Source organism: Scyliorhinus torazame, chromosome 1, assembly GCF_047496885.1.
Source record: "Scyliorhinus torazame isolate Kashiwa2021f chromosome 1, sScyTor2.1, whole genome shotgun sequence".
Classification (NCBI taxonomy): Eukaryota; Metazoa; Chordata; class Chondrichthyes; order Carcharhiniformes; family Scyliorhinidae; genus Scyliorhinus; species Scyliorhinus torazame.
In genome coordinates this window covers 55,488,943-55,503,272 of record NC_092707.1, presented here as the reverse complement: position 1 = coordinate 55,503,272, position 14,330 = coordinate 55,488,943, and the positions used below count along the sequence as shown (strand labels likewise).

At 41.0% G+C, this 14,330-nt stretch overlaps 1 protein-coding gene across 2 annotated transcripts; it reads right to left on the bottom strand.

Annotated features, from left to right (window-relative positions):
* Positions 1-628: 628 nt before the first annotated feature.
* Positions 629-10,755, bottom strand: vps29 (VPS29 retromer complex component). Of its 2 annotated transcripts, none has more exons than XM_072495059.1 (4): positions 10,591-10,755; positions 6,219-6,410; positions 2,687-2,922; positions 629-1,167 (listed from the first exon to the last, which is right to left on the bottom strand). In XM_072495059.1, the coding sequence occupies exons 1-4, from the start codon at positions 10,591-10,593 to the stop codon at positions 1,050-1,052; spliced, it is 549 nt and encodes a 182-aa protein (XP_072351160.1). In that variant the 5' UTR covers positions 10,594-10,755; the 3' UTR covers positions 629-1,049. The 2 variants fall into 2 exon arrangements, with proteins under 2 accessions (XP_072351160.1, XP_072351159.1); XM_072495058.1 differs by lacking the exon at positions 10,591-10,755 and adding an exon at positions 9,935-9,988.
* Positions 10,756-14,330: the final 3,575 nt, after the last annotated feature.

The following is a 14,330-nucleotide window of genomic DNA, read 5'->3' as shown; positions in this document are numbered from 1 at the left end:
GCCATTGTTGCAGAAAGAATACAAAAGTTCTAGCATTGAAACCCTGAAGTAATTTGTCACCTTCAACATCTGTCAAGGATTTAATTTTGATGAACAGATTTAGATGATCACACAGAACATTTCATAGATTTCATGGAATTTACAGTGTAGAAGGAGGTCATTCGGTCCATCAGGTCTGCAACAGCCCTTGGAAAGGGCACCCTATTTAAGCACTCACCTCCACCTTATCCCCGCAACCCAGTAACCCCACCTAATCTTTTGGACACAAAGGGCAATTTTGCATGGCCAATCCACATAACCTGCACATCTTTGGACTGTGGGAGGAAACTCACGCAGACAGACGGAGAAAGTGTAAATTCCACACAGTCACCAGAGGCTGGAATTGAACCCAGGACCCTGGAGCTGTGAGGCAGCAGTGCTAACCACAGTACCACCACGCCGCCCCTGTGCCACCGTGCCACCCCCGTTAACAAACCATTTGCGATATTCTATGTTATATATTAGCTAAGAGTTAATAGGAAAATACAAACAGAATATAAACCAATTAATGAAATTGGTCAAAGATTGTGAAATGCACAATTATATTTCATTAATTTTCTTCAGCAAAATAGGAAACAATTATATAATGTTAGCATTTGAAATAACATTTATTAGCGTTTGTGGGAAGATAAACATTTTACATGGAGCTGTGGGGCTTCAAACAAAGGCAGAAACAAAAACCTTTGGCAAAGAATTTCATGCATATTACATGATCCATTACTCCATTACTGTAAGCATTGAAAGAAAATATTTACAGGACTGAAAACCCTTTAATTCAAGAATATAGCACCCTTTTCAGCAAGGATCTAAACTAACCTTACATAAATGTGTGCAATAAGGTTCCTTTCATATTGCTGAAATAGTTAACAACAGGTACTAGTGGAACTAAATCTTATAATTCACAATATATAATACGTTTAAAGACTTGTTAACTTGATCAAGGTTCAAAAGGAAAAATGATTCAAAAAGGAACAAGGAATGAAACTGTAAAAAAAGCAGCCAAGACAAATTTAGGATTTTTTGTATTCAATTCGTTCTACTTTTACATCATCAGAAATCAGCTGATAAACATAAGTGACTACTGTGGATGCTTGAATGTCCATCAATACGAATGAAGGGATGATATTACTGGAAAGGAAAGAAGACAAACTGGTTATATTTTCCACATACAGAAGTTATAGCATCAGTTTCTTTAAACTGTGACCACAATGCAAGAAAAATGTTCCTCTTTACAAATTCTTAGTACCATAGTTGGATCTGTGACCAATTAAATCATATCTCACTTTCATATATGTTGCATTATACCCAAGATAATTTTTTCAACATAAATTACCGAATAATCATTAATTAACTTCATTTAAATATCTGCAAAATGTTCACATTCAGCAAGTTTAGTTTTTAAGTTAGGATTTAAATGGACAAACTAAATGCTTATCCATGACTACATATTCTGTAATTTGAATGACTGCACTAAACCCATCTGCATCTTAGGAGTAGAAAGTAGTACAGGGGGAATTTTTAAAGATTTCATTGTTGGCTTTTGCTTTAACATGTAAGTATTTATGTGGCAATATTTTTATTGCCTAAATATATTTACTGCCCCATATCAGGCAAGGAGCTTGTGCTGAAAATGTGTCTTATGCTGCAAAGCTCTTCACATACACCAAAATGTTTTGAAGCACAATCAAAGTTAGTTATTTTAACAATGTTGCACAGACAATGAGATGAACAACCAATTCATTTTGTTTTAGTGGCAATCATGAGGAAAGAATATGGACTGAGGCACCAGGCAAACTCATTACTCTTAAAAAAAATAATGTCATGGGATCTTTAATACCAACTTGAAATACAGAACAAGCAGACCTCAGTTACTTGGAAGTTGGGATACAAAATGAATAACTTTCTTACTCAAGTGAGTGTATTACAAATTGACCCTAAAGTGTCACAACCTTAGAGCTGTTTGGAAAATATTCTCAATCAACTGCATTATTCAGTAACCTGGACTTCGAGAGGTTAATGACACCCCCCCCCCCCCCCAAAAAAACAACAACATTTGAATGAATTGTATACATATTTAGCTAATTGGTTTCCACCCTTATAATTAATTAGGATTAGTGATCGAATTCAGGCATTGGTTGGGATGAGTCAAGTAGAAAGCTAGATTTTTTTCTCCAAACTGAAAGAACAAGTTTTCAGTCTCTCCCTCCATGCATGCATAAGTGAGATTTCCTGCCTGGAGCAGTTCAATCCAAAGATGTGCAAGTTAGGTGGAATGGCCAAGCGTAGTGTCCCAAGATGTCCAGGTTAGGTGGGGTTATGGGGATACGGTAAGGGAGCAGTGCTCTTTCACAGTAACTTCATTGCAGTCTTGATGTAAGCCTACTTATGACAATAATAAAGATTATTATTAGAGGGTACTCTTCCAGAGCGTCGGTGCAGACTTAATGGGCTGATTGGCCTCCTTCTGTACTGTAGGGATTCTATTGATTCATAGGCTACCCCTTTCACACTGCAGTGAACAGAAAAGATTGTAGGTGTGAATGAATGAGATGCACTTTTCTAAATAATTTATGCTGTTACGAGTGATAAGAAAACCTAAATGGTCACCAAGATGCCAAGAATTTACTAGATATTCTGGAGCACTTACCCTTCCAGTGCATTGCATGCACCTGTGGCAGAGCCTGGGTTAATATAGAACTTGCTCTCCTGCTCAAAGGCTTCAAACTTGTGCGTGTGACCAGAAATTAGGATATCTACATCCAGTTGTCGTTGCAGTAGAGCCAAGCTGGCCATATCACCCCAGGGAATTACCTGGTGACCATGGATCAAACCAATTTTAAATTGACCCACTGTTACCACCTTCTGTTCTGGATAATTCAGGTTCTGAAAAAGATGATAAGACTGGTTATATATTAAAAAGGAATAAAGTTCTGTGAACCAATCTTTAATAAAATGTGAAGAAATGAATGCATTCATTCCAATGGTCACCAGCTGTGGTTCTCATCTCAATCCTGCTGCACTGTTAAAAAGATACTAATTACTGGGAATTAAAATTGAATGAGGCAAACCATAAAATCGAATTAGTTTGGTGTTGGAGAGTTGGCTTAACAACATGTTGGCTTGAATTATCCAATATCAGGAGTGATGAATTACTGAACTTGTAAACAATGAAGCACCTCAGGACCCAGATGGAGGGAGTCCTGACGCAGCTCATGCGCAGTACTTAAATGGGAAGCTTAAACTTCTGATTGCTGGTTTTAACCTACTTGGACACCTGCACCATTCTCTATGACAGTGGAATGAGATGCCAGAACAAAACTGACATGATTACAGGATGTTTACCATGTTGTCTACAAAAAAAATAGGTTTTCCGAATGTCTGTTCAGGTGTACAGCTCTTAAATAAATCAGCTGGAGCCTCAAGGCATTTCACAGCAACCCTGATACAGCTCAGCAGCACCCACACTACACTGCGCCGGCCCCCATCATGACAATGGTCACCATCTTCCATTGTGGGATTCCTGGCTTCTGACTAGCCAATGTCAGGAGAGTCAGCATTGTTGAGGGTGTGAGAGGAAGGGAAAATGAGCATTGTTGGGGTGCAGGTAAGGTTAGCCAAAAGTGGGGGTGAGCATTGGTCAGGAGGAAAGGCTGAGCAGTGTCATAGGTGACAGGTCCATTTAAAAACTCTGCAAATCAATGGACTGAAGACAGACCTGGAGGAGCACGCCTGCGGTTCATGGTGAAAAGGGGGTTGTGATTCCACTGCAGTCACGCTTTGACCACAGCTTGTTGCTGGGACCGGAAAGTCCTAACACTTCAGCATAAAAAAAGCAAGTAGGCAGTTTATAATCACAGTCAGCAGCAGGTGTTTCGGCTCTGGAAGATCTGGGCCATTGTATCAGAACAATGTATCCCACAGTAAGTTTGTAATAAAATTAGCAAGGAGTATGAAAAAAAAATCAAACTCCTTTTGTTGATCACATTTCTTTAGCCAGCCTACTATATATAAGTACCAAATAAAATTTATAACATGTATAAGCAAATAATTTGTAAGGAATTTTGAATTTGCCCATAAAATTGCCTCAAATTAGAAACGAATATAATGGCCCAGGTTTTGTGCAATAGCAAGATTTAAGACATCCCTGGTAAATTTAACTGTCTAGTGCACTGATCGCTACATCCTTCATCTTCTCCCTTATTTATAATTAGAATGAGCCACAGCAAATATAGTGACAAATCAGCAATGGTGTGGCCAGGTTTCTCCACTTTGTAACAAATGCTTTAAATGGGGCAGCTCACAGCAACCCAGATACAACTCAGAAGCCCCTGGTCCACTACACGGGCCCCGGGGGCTCCCCGCCAAACCCCATCCTGACAATGCACATCACCTTCCCTTCTGGAATTTCTGGCTTAAAACCAGTTTTTGTGCAAAACCAAAAGTATGATACTCATCTGAAGCTATATTCCTAATACGCTGCTCTCTTGGTGTAATTCAGTCTGCTTCCATTAGATGATGTTTTTAAAATGCCAGAGACCAACCATGTGTAAGCTAATGCAGCAGTTTACTCTAACGTTGCAAGGTGTAGCAGTATCCATGAGAAAAAGAGCAATAATAAATACTGCAAAGGTAAGAAATATAGCTAGGAGGTGAAAATTACCAACTACACATTCTTTGATCTTGCTGAGGAGTGTGAGAAGTGTCTATAAGCGGTAGTGAGGTCAGCTTAGTTGGCTGGACGATTGTTTAGTGATACGGAGCGACGCCAACAGCACAGGTTCAAGTTCCATACCGGCTGAGGACCCTTGCTTGAGGTGTGGTGATCCTCAGGTTAAATCACCATTAGTCAGCTCTCTCAAAAAAGGGCAGCCAATGGTCCTAGGTCCAGGACTATGGCGACTTTCACTTTTCATTGTAGCAAAAATATGAAGACCATGGCTGGATCAGCTTGCCACTTCAGTTTTTGATGTAGAATTGGTCAACTTGCCACTTCAGTTTTTGATGCAGAATGACTGCACTTAGTAATGGTACTGCTTATCCATGCAATTTTGCATAAGTGAAAGTGTTCTATGAATTAAGAGAACTGCTTCAATCACTCCTTTGGTAACAAAACCAAGTATCCAATGAGTAGCTAAGCCATATAGATCAGTAACATCCCAAACTAAGTGGCCTGTGCTCGATTCACTGATCTCAACGTAGCAATGGTTGGGGCATTACAGCACCTCTAGTTAGAGAGAGTAAAGGTGAAGGATTCATGTTGTTGATTACACAGTAATCTCTATTGAAAATCCAAGAGGTCAGGTCTGCTACGGCAATCCTTTGTGGTCAAATAGTTTGTCAACATTCATACACAAATACATACTGGGTTCAATACTGGCGGAAAGGTGTTCCTCTGATGCACTACTCTAGCAAGGAGCCAATGGCTTCATGGGAGGTTTGTGGTGGTTGGGGGCAGTTTTACTTATGTTATGGGCCAGGGTTTAGAACTCCAAAGTGTATCATGGAGTTCACCTGACCCACAACTTTTAATAGATTGTGGTATGGGGAGCACACGGCCCACTCTACAGGTGTGGTACAGCAGAAATGGAAAAGTATTTTTTAAAGCAAAACAATGTTTATTCTATGAACTCAAGTTAACCTTTTTAAAACAAACCGTGAACATCTTAACAACCATTAATTCAAATACAACCCCCAAAGAGTACAACACTAAGTAATGCTTACGCTGTCCTTTTAACATCAAGAAGACTTACAAAAAACATAACCTTTAACAGAAGCACATCAGGTTAAAGTCACCACTGAAAACATGTATAATTCTGAATTCACCAAATGATCAAGAGATAGTCTTTTGATGGCAGAGAGAACAGCAGTACACCTGCTTGGTCTGGCTTCAGCTCCAACACTGAAAACAAAATTAAAACACACCCTGCAGCAAACAGCCTAAAATGAAAGTAAAAAGCTGAGACAGCCCAGCTCCACCCACACTCTGACATCAGTGATGAACACCCATTTCTTAAAAGGTACATTTCTTCAACACCCATTTCTTAAAGGTACTCTCACATGACACTTACATGACAGCAATTCCTTTCCATTTTCACATTTCATTATTCAATCAAAAATATTGATTTTTATTTTTTTTTTAAACACAAAAAAGTACATTTCTAAAACAAAGCATTCCTTACCTCATCAAAATCTCCTCTGACAATGTGGACATCTCCAGCCAGTGTTTTAAGGTAATCATAACTTTCTTTAGTGCAAAGATTTCCTGTACACAAGATGTGCTGGATTTTACCAGGTACCAACAGCTTCTTGAATTTGGCTGGCAATGTATTACAGCGGTGAGGAATGTGAAGGTCTCCCAATACCAGCACCAACTTTAAAAACAGAAGGACATAAAATAAGCTTTTCATGAACCTTATTGCTCACTTAGATTCCTAGGAAAATATGCTGCGCACAAAGTATTATATCAGTAGAGCTTTTTAAAAGTTTTGTTTAGTAATAGTGAAACCGTAATAAATTACTCAAAGGTAATTCAGAATTAAAATCCCGTAATATCCTATTATGATTAAGATGGAAATAATGTGAGCCATGTACAAAATGTAGCTAATAATAGTCAATGCAGTAAAGCTCAAAGCCAAAACAGATCATTCATCCCCTGAATTTGATAGCCAGAATTCAACATATCACAGATGATGTTCAGGACCTTTTTTGTTGAAAATGTCCTGATCATTGTATCTATGTCTTTATGATCAAAGCACCTATGCATGGCACATCAGCTTTATAAACTTTCCTCTCAGGGATCCGGTCTTGCTTTTTGATCATTAGTTATCTTAGCTTAGGTGAAAGCTATTCGGTATCCTAGCATGGTGTGAACATGTTGCCCAAGTTTCACAGCCACAAGCCGGGTAATCAGAATTGTACCCTTTTTTGTATACGGAGCATCCTTTGAGCTCAACCTGCAGCCCAAAACTCTATTCTGAATGCGTTCAGCTCATGGGGTTTGCCAAAAGCTATGTTAAGCTGGCTTTGGTGATTCCGCAGGATACTTCTGTATTAATATGGATTTCTATAAAAGGTGCTACACAGCTTGAAGTATCTGATCTTTGCTGACCTTTAATCCTTGCTGGATTGGAAGAGTACCACTATCATTTAAAGATCTATGGTTATGCAACATTGTTGGCAAGGTGGTTTATAACATCGTGCATATCATCCTGGGAATGTGCCAAAACAGCAATGTCATCAGCAAATAGAAATTAAAGACTAAATTCTTCCAGCGCCTTTATGTTAGCTTATAATCCAAGGTTGAGAAGATGTCCAGCCTGGAATCTGATCTTACTCCTATTTAAGAGAGCATTGCGGCAAGCAAAATCTAGAATGTTGGTGTAAAGACATATTATTGCATGACATGTAACAGGAAACAAAAGTAATTGCCCCATCTTCAATTATTCAAGCCATCATGAGAATTGCTTGACCATTTCTAATAATTTAACTGGACACCCAAACTTGTATATGATTTATATGGTAGGAATTGAATAAAGTGATTAGGGATCTCTTGCAAGGATAAGCAAAGAGTCTCCCCCGTAATTACCACATAAAAACATTTACCTTGCAGAGGTGAACAATTTTGTGCTTGGAGACAGTCTCCAGAATGCCAATTCATGTAAAGTTTAGTGAACAATGATTTAGACTGTATTCTGTGTTCCTCATGAACCAGTCACATTCTCAATTTGTAACTTTTGGTCTAACAGATCAGTTATTCATAAGCTCTATACTGCACATAAAGACAATTTATTTCAATGTTGAAGTGCAATCACAAAACTCAAGCTATTAGACTTCTGGTCACTCATGAAATTAATCCAATTAGTAGTCAAGCTACAGGAGTACAACATTTTTAGGTAGTTTGAACTGAGATGGTTCTCGGGTCTGCCAGTAAAGAGGATTGGAGCATACAGTTGGCCTCATCAGCCCTGGGTTAGGAAGGGGAAGAGTGGCCAAAATTCCTCCTTCTAATCACTATCCATAAAAAGTGAATGTATTTGGGTTTCGTACAAAGGCAGAATCAGATTTTTGTGATGATAAAATATCCTGATGACACTGTCAAGGCAATTGTCATGTGAAAATTAATGCATGGAGCGATGTCGAACCATACCCCAGCAAGGAGGAAAAGATAGTTTGAAAAGGTGACGCCAAAACTTCTCTTGCATTGTGAGTTTAAACAAACCAAAAATGCGCAAAATGTTTAGTGGAACATTTGCAAGTCACATGAGAGAATTTAATTGCAAACTACCCCTACAACTATATAATAGAAGTACCAAACAGCTCTTGGCATACTACAACCCATACATTTAGAATCATTGATTTACGGTGTAGGAGGAGGCCATTTGATCCATCGAGTCTGCACCGGCCCCTGGAAAGAGCACCCTACTTAAGCCCACACATCCACCCTATCCCTGTAATCCAGTAACCCCGCCTAACCTTTTTGGACACTAAGGGCAATTTAGTATGGCCAATCCACCTAACCTGCACATCTTTGGACTGTGGGAGGAAACCAGAGCACTCGGAGGAAATCCCCGCAGACACGGGAAGAAAGTGCAGACTCCGCAGACAGTGACCCAAGCCAAGAATCGAACCTGGAGATGGGAAGCAGCACTGCTAACCACTGTTCTACCATGCCGTATCGACTTAATTCAGGTAATCATTTCAACAGATCTCATGAAACAGTCAAAAACAAAAATCAAAAAAAACTGACCAAGTCTGCTAGATAGTATGCAGTGATTACGACACCATTCTAGCTTGGCCCAGGGAAAAGGGAGAGCAAGAAACAAAATGCAATAATGGCAGACATCTTAAATTAAACAATTTGTTAATTAAATTTTAATTGTCAATATCCTGGAATGCAAGGACATTAATGAAGCAAATGCCTTTACTTCTAGGATACCAGATTCCCCACTATCTAGGTTATTAATCTTTAACACAACTGCTCAGTCCTCTGGCAGAATAGTTTAAATAATGTGCTGTTTCACATCCTAAGCCATAGAAAGCTATCCTGCAAACCAGGTTTGTTTTCCCCAAAACCTGCAATGGTACAATCATTGCAACACTACATTTGCCAGGGACAGAAATGTAAACAGCTGGTATTCATTCACCTTCATAAACTAAGAATTTATTAAGCTATTCTTCAAAGGCCATCTTAATGGTGGATGTTTCTACTGTCACTGTAATTCTTCATTGACCAACTGCAGGTCTACATCAGTATAAAAATACTGAGCAAAAGTTCTTAATCGACTGGCTGTATGAGAATATTGAAGTTTGTTCTGGGTGTTGGGGGTGGGTGGAGGAGAAGAGAGAAGTGAAGGAGGGGACGGACGAGCGGGGGATAACATGGAGGGTGGGGGAAACTGGCACGAACGGGCGAGAGCCAGTGTAGAAAGCTCTGTAAATATATCATCTTACCATGTATATATCTTGCTTAGGGCGATTTTGTGTTACTTTGTTACGGGGGGGGGGGGGGTTATTGTTTGCAAGGGGAAAAAATTGTTTTGTTAAAAAACTTTAATATATATATTTTTAAAATTGAGTACTATACTCATTTAACCAAAAGATATTTACAGTACCAAACATTGATGATCTTGCTCCTAAAAGTCCAATTTCTATCAGAACTAAAACTATTGAGTTGCATTACTGTAAAATTCTCCATTTCACAGAGATATTAATCGCAAACACAAAAACATTTCCATTCCACAAGAATTAAAACAGCACGTAGCAAACACTGAAATAAATGCATTTCTTTCTTGCATTAGGATTGTAGTTAGTGACCGAGAACCAACAGCACCTCATTTCCTCCCTGCCTGCCAAATTAAATTTCCTAAACAAGAAGGTAGCTATTTTTTGCCCCCACCTTGCTTGTAAACTTTAAATGTTCACGAACAACGTTCATTTTCCTTTTGAAACAAACTCGGATTCAATTTAGGAAGTGCACAGGTTTAACAGCACTTCCTGTGGTGTAAAACGGCCTGTTCTACGAGGTTTACGCCACTGCTCTACAGCAAAAACAATCTAAACGTTTTTTTTTTAAATGGAAGTACTGGACTACGAAAAATTACAACCACACCAGGAGAGACATCTTTCCAGGAGGCAAAACGCCTTTCTATTAAAATAAACAAGAATGGGGACACTTAATGGTGACTGTATACTGATATTGGGATCTACACACGGATATTGGGATCTACACACGGATATTGGGATATACACACGGTGTGTGGCAGCTACATCAAGAACGCGGAAGAGACATTTCTTATTTTCGGTTGCTCACAAAGTGATCTAAAAGCCACCAACTCCTTGCCTGCCACTTGCATTCAGGACCCGCCAGCTGACGGACATCATGTGATAGTTTCCAAATCCTAGCGCAGGCCTCAGATACTCATCGCAGGCCTGGGCTCAGACCCGGCCCCAAGGCACCGGCCGCGGTGATCCTCGATTTATACACACACGCTTTCAGCCAGGGCGAGGTGGTTTAAGGCGATGTCATCTCGGGAGCCTGAGTCTATAACTCACCATTTTCCAATCGGCGAAGCAGAAAGCAGCTCCTCAGTGAAGGGATTCAGCACCCAGCAAATACTCAGCCAATCACTCTCCAGATTAGAAACAGGTCCCTACGGCGCAGTCAATTGGACAATCTTAGAACAACGAGAATTGAAAATGACTCTGTTTCGAATTCTAAATAATAATAATCTTGATTGTCACAAGTAGGCTTACATTAACACTGCAATTAAGTTACTGTGAAAAGCTCCTAGCCGTCACATTCCGGCGCCTCGTCAGGCACACTGAGGGAGAATTCAGAATGTCCAATTCACCCACCAAGCACATCTTTCGGGACTTGTGGGAGGAAACCGGAGCACCCGGAGGAAACCCACGCAGACACAGGAGAACGTGCAGACTCCGCACACACAGTGACCCAAGCGGGAATTGAACTGGGGACCCTGGCGCTGTGCCGCAACAGTACCAACCGCTGTGCTACCGTGCCGGCCTTACTTAAGTCACCTGTAATCTTCTGCTTGTGTTGGCGCCACAGATTAACATCCCTATCCCCCCTAACATTAATGAATGTGACATTGGCCAGGGCACTCCTCTTTGCATTTTGGAAGGTCTAATGCAGGTAGGGAATATACAGTGAATGGTAGAACCCTCAAGAGTAATGAAAGTAAGAGAGATCTAGGTGTACAGGTCTACAGGTCACTGAAAGGGCCAACACAGGTGGAGAAGGTAGTCAAGAAGGCATACGGCATGCTTGCCTTCATTGGCCGGGGCATTGAGTATAAGAATTGGCAAGTCATGTTGCAGCTGTATAGAACCTTAGTTAGGCCACACTTGGAGTATAGTGTTCAATTCTGGTCGCCACACTACCAGAAGGATGTGGAGGCTTCAGAGAGGGTGCAGAAGAGATTTACCAGAATGTTGCCTGATATGGAGGGCATTAGCTATGAGGAGCGGTTGAATAAATTTGGTTTGTTCTCACTGGAACGATGGAGGTTGAGGGGCGACCTGATAAGAGGTCTACAAAATTATGAGGGGCATAGACAGAGTGGATAGTCAGAGGCTTTTCCCCAGGGTAGAGGGGTTAATTACTAGGGGGCATAGGTTTAAGGTGCAAGGGGCAAGGTTTAGAGTAGATGTACGAGGCAAGTTTTTTACACAGAGGGTAGTGGGTGCCTGGAACTCGCTGCCGGAGGAGGTGGTGGAAGCAGGGATGATAGTGACATTTCAGGGGCATCTTGACAAACACATGAATAGGATGGGAATAGAGGGATATGGACCCAGGAAGTGTAGAAGATTGTAGTTTAGTTGGGCAGCATGGTCGGCACGGGCTTGGAGGGCTGAAGGGCCTGTTCCTGTGCTGTACTTTTCTTTGTTCTTTGTTCTTTGAATAGTGCTCCGGGGTCCTTTACATCCACACGAACATGCAGGTGGGGACCTCGGTTCAACATCTCAGCCTGGGCGGCACGGTAGCACAGTGGGCAGCACTGTTGTTTTACAGCACCAGGATCCCAGGTTCGATTCCCGGCTTGGGTCACTGTCCATGCGGTGTCTGCACGTTCTCCCCGTGCCTGCGTGGGTTTCCTCCGGGGGCTCCGGTTTCCTCCCACAAGTCCCAAAAGACGTGCTGTTAGGTGAATGGGACATTCTAAATTCTCCCTCTGTGTACCTGAACAGATGCCGGAATGTGGCGACTAGGGGCTTTTCACAGTAACTTCATTGCAGTGTTAATGTAAGCCTACTTGTGACAATAAAGATTATTATTATAAAGACAGCAGCTCTGACAGCGCGGTGCTCCCTGAGTCTGATATCAGAGTGTCAGCCTCGACTTTGTTAAATTACTTGAAGTAATATTTGTTACTCATTTGTTTATGGCGAGAAGTTCTTAACTTTGATGATGATGAATACTCAAAGTTGCCCAATGATAAATAATTTATTGAGTAACTAATCAATTAACTTGTGAGTTTGATTCTTCAATACTTTTACTAGCAGTTCAATTACACTAGATAGAATTAGATTATCTATGAATATTATACTTGCACTCTGAGCTAACTATACACTTCTGTTCTCGAGTCACAACACACCCGAAGAGAGCGGGAGAGCAGATTGAGCTTGTATTTATACCCCCTGTTAGTGTTGCCCTCTAGTGATCATCTGACTACACTGACTACACATTAACCCTCCATGTATATACATATACAGAGGTCACTACAGACTTCTTGTGCTCAAGTCCTGGAGTGAACCAAGAATCTTGTAATTTAGAGTACGACCATATAGCCACAGTTTACAGAAATAAATTTTAAAAAGTCACATTTCTAATAGGCAAGAGTAATGCGATTTGAAACTTATACCTGAGAATTCAGGGTAGACCATTTAGTATAGAGATGAGGAGACATCTCTCATGAGGCAGCATGGTAGCACAAGTGGATAGCACTGTGGCTTTGCAGCGCCAGGGTCCCAGGTTCGATTCCCTCCTGGGTCACTGTCTGTGCGGAGTCTGCATGTTCTCCCCGTGTCTGCTCCGGTTTCCTCCCACAAGTCCAAAGATGTGCAGGTTAGGTGGATTGGCCATGATAAATTGCCCAAAAAGGTTAGGAGGGGCTATTGGGTTACGGGGATAGGGTGGAAGCGAAGATTTAAGTTGGTCGGTGCAGACTCGATGGGCCGAATGGCCTCCTTCTGCACTGTATGGTCTATGTTCAGTGGTGAGCCTTTGGAATTCATTACTGCAGGCAAGTAGTTGAGGCTAAGACAGTGAATACATTCAAGAGGCGGCTAGTTATGGCACTTGAGGCGAATGGGATCAAAGGTTATGGAGAGAAAGCAGGATTAGGCTATTGAGGTGGACGATCAGTCATGACCGTGACGCATGGTGGAGCAGGCTCGAAGGGCCAAATGGCTTTCTCCTGCTCATATCTTCTATGTTTCTATGTAAACATATGGACTTTTAAAATAAAAATAGCATATATCAGAATAGGTCATTTAAACCAAGTTAGTGATTGTCACTCAAATAACAATTTGCTTTTGTCACTTCAAATGATTGCTACTTGGTCAACTGGTTAGGCATGGTCTTTTCTAAACTTTCAGCCATCCCCTGACTTAGGCTATAATGTTTACAACTTGTGCTTTCAGTTTCAGAAAGATGGGATGGGATGGGATAGTCCCCCACAGTCTGATTTGATTTGATTTTGATTTGATTTATTATTGTCACATGTATTAGTATACAGTGAAAAGTATTGTTTCTTGCATGCTATACAGATAACGCATACCATACAAAGGGAAGGAAGGAGAGACTGCAGAATGTAATGTTACAGTCATAGCTAGGGTGTAGAGAAAAGATCAACTTAATACGAGGTAGGTCCATTCAAAAGTCTGATGGCAGCAGGGAAGAAGCTGTTCTTGAGTCGGTTGATATGTGACCTCAAACTTTTGTATCTTTTTCCTGACGGAAGAAGGTGGAAGAGAGTATGCCTGGGGTGCATGGTGTTCTTAATTATGCTGGCAGCCTTTCCGAGGCAGTGGGAATTGTAGACAGAGTCAATAGGTTGGGAGGCTGGTTTGCGTGATGGATTGGGCTACATTCACAACATTTTGTAGTTTCCTGCGGTCTTGGGCAGAGCAGGCTCCATACCAAGCTGTGATACAACCAGAGAGAATGCTTTCTATGGTGCATCTGTAAAGGTTGGTAAGAGTCGTAGCTGACATGCCAAATTTCCTTAGTCTTCTCAGAAAGTAGATGGTGGGTTTTCTTAATTATAGTG

Bases quoted from the DNA above. Each gene is read 5' to 3' on its own strand.
- vps29 (XM_072495058.1), bottom strand. From the start codon at position 9,973: ATGAACGTTGTTCGTGAACATTTAAAGTTTACAAGCAAG. The intron at 2,923-6,218 runs GTAAGGAATGCT...CATCTTTTTCAG, and splicing joins TCAGAGGAGATTTTGATGAG to AACCTGAATTATCCAGAACA. The intron at 1,168-2,686 runs GTAAGTGCTCCA...TTTCCTTTCCAG, and splicing joins GCATGCAATGCACTGGAAGG to TAATATCATCCCTTCATTCG.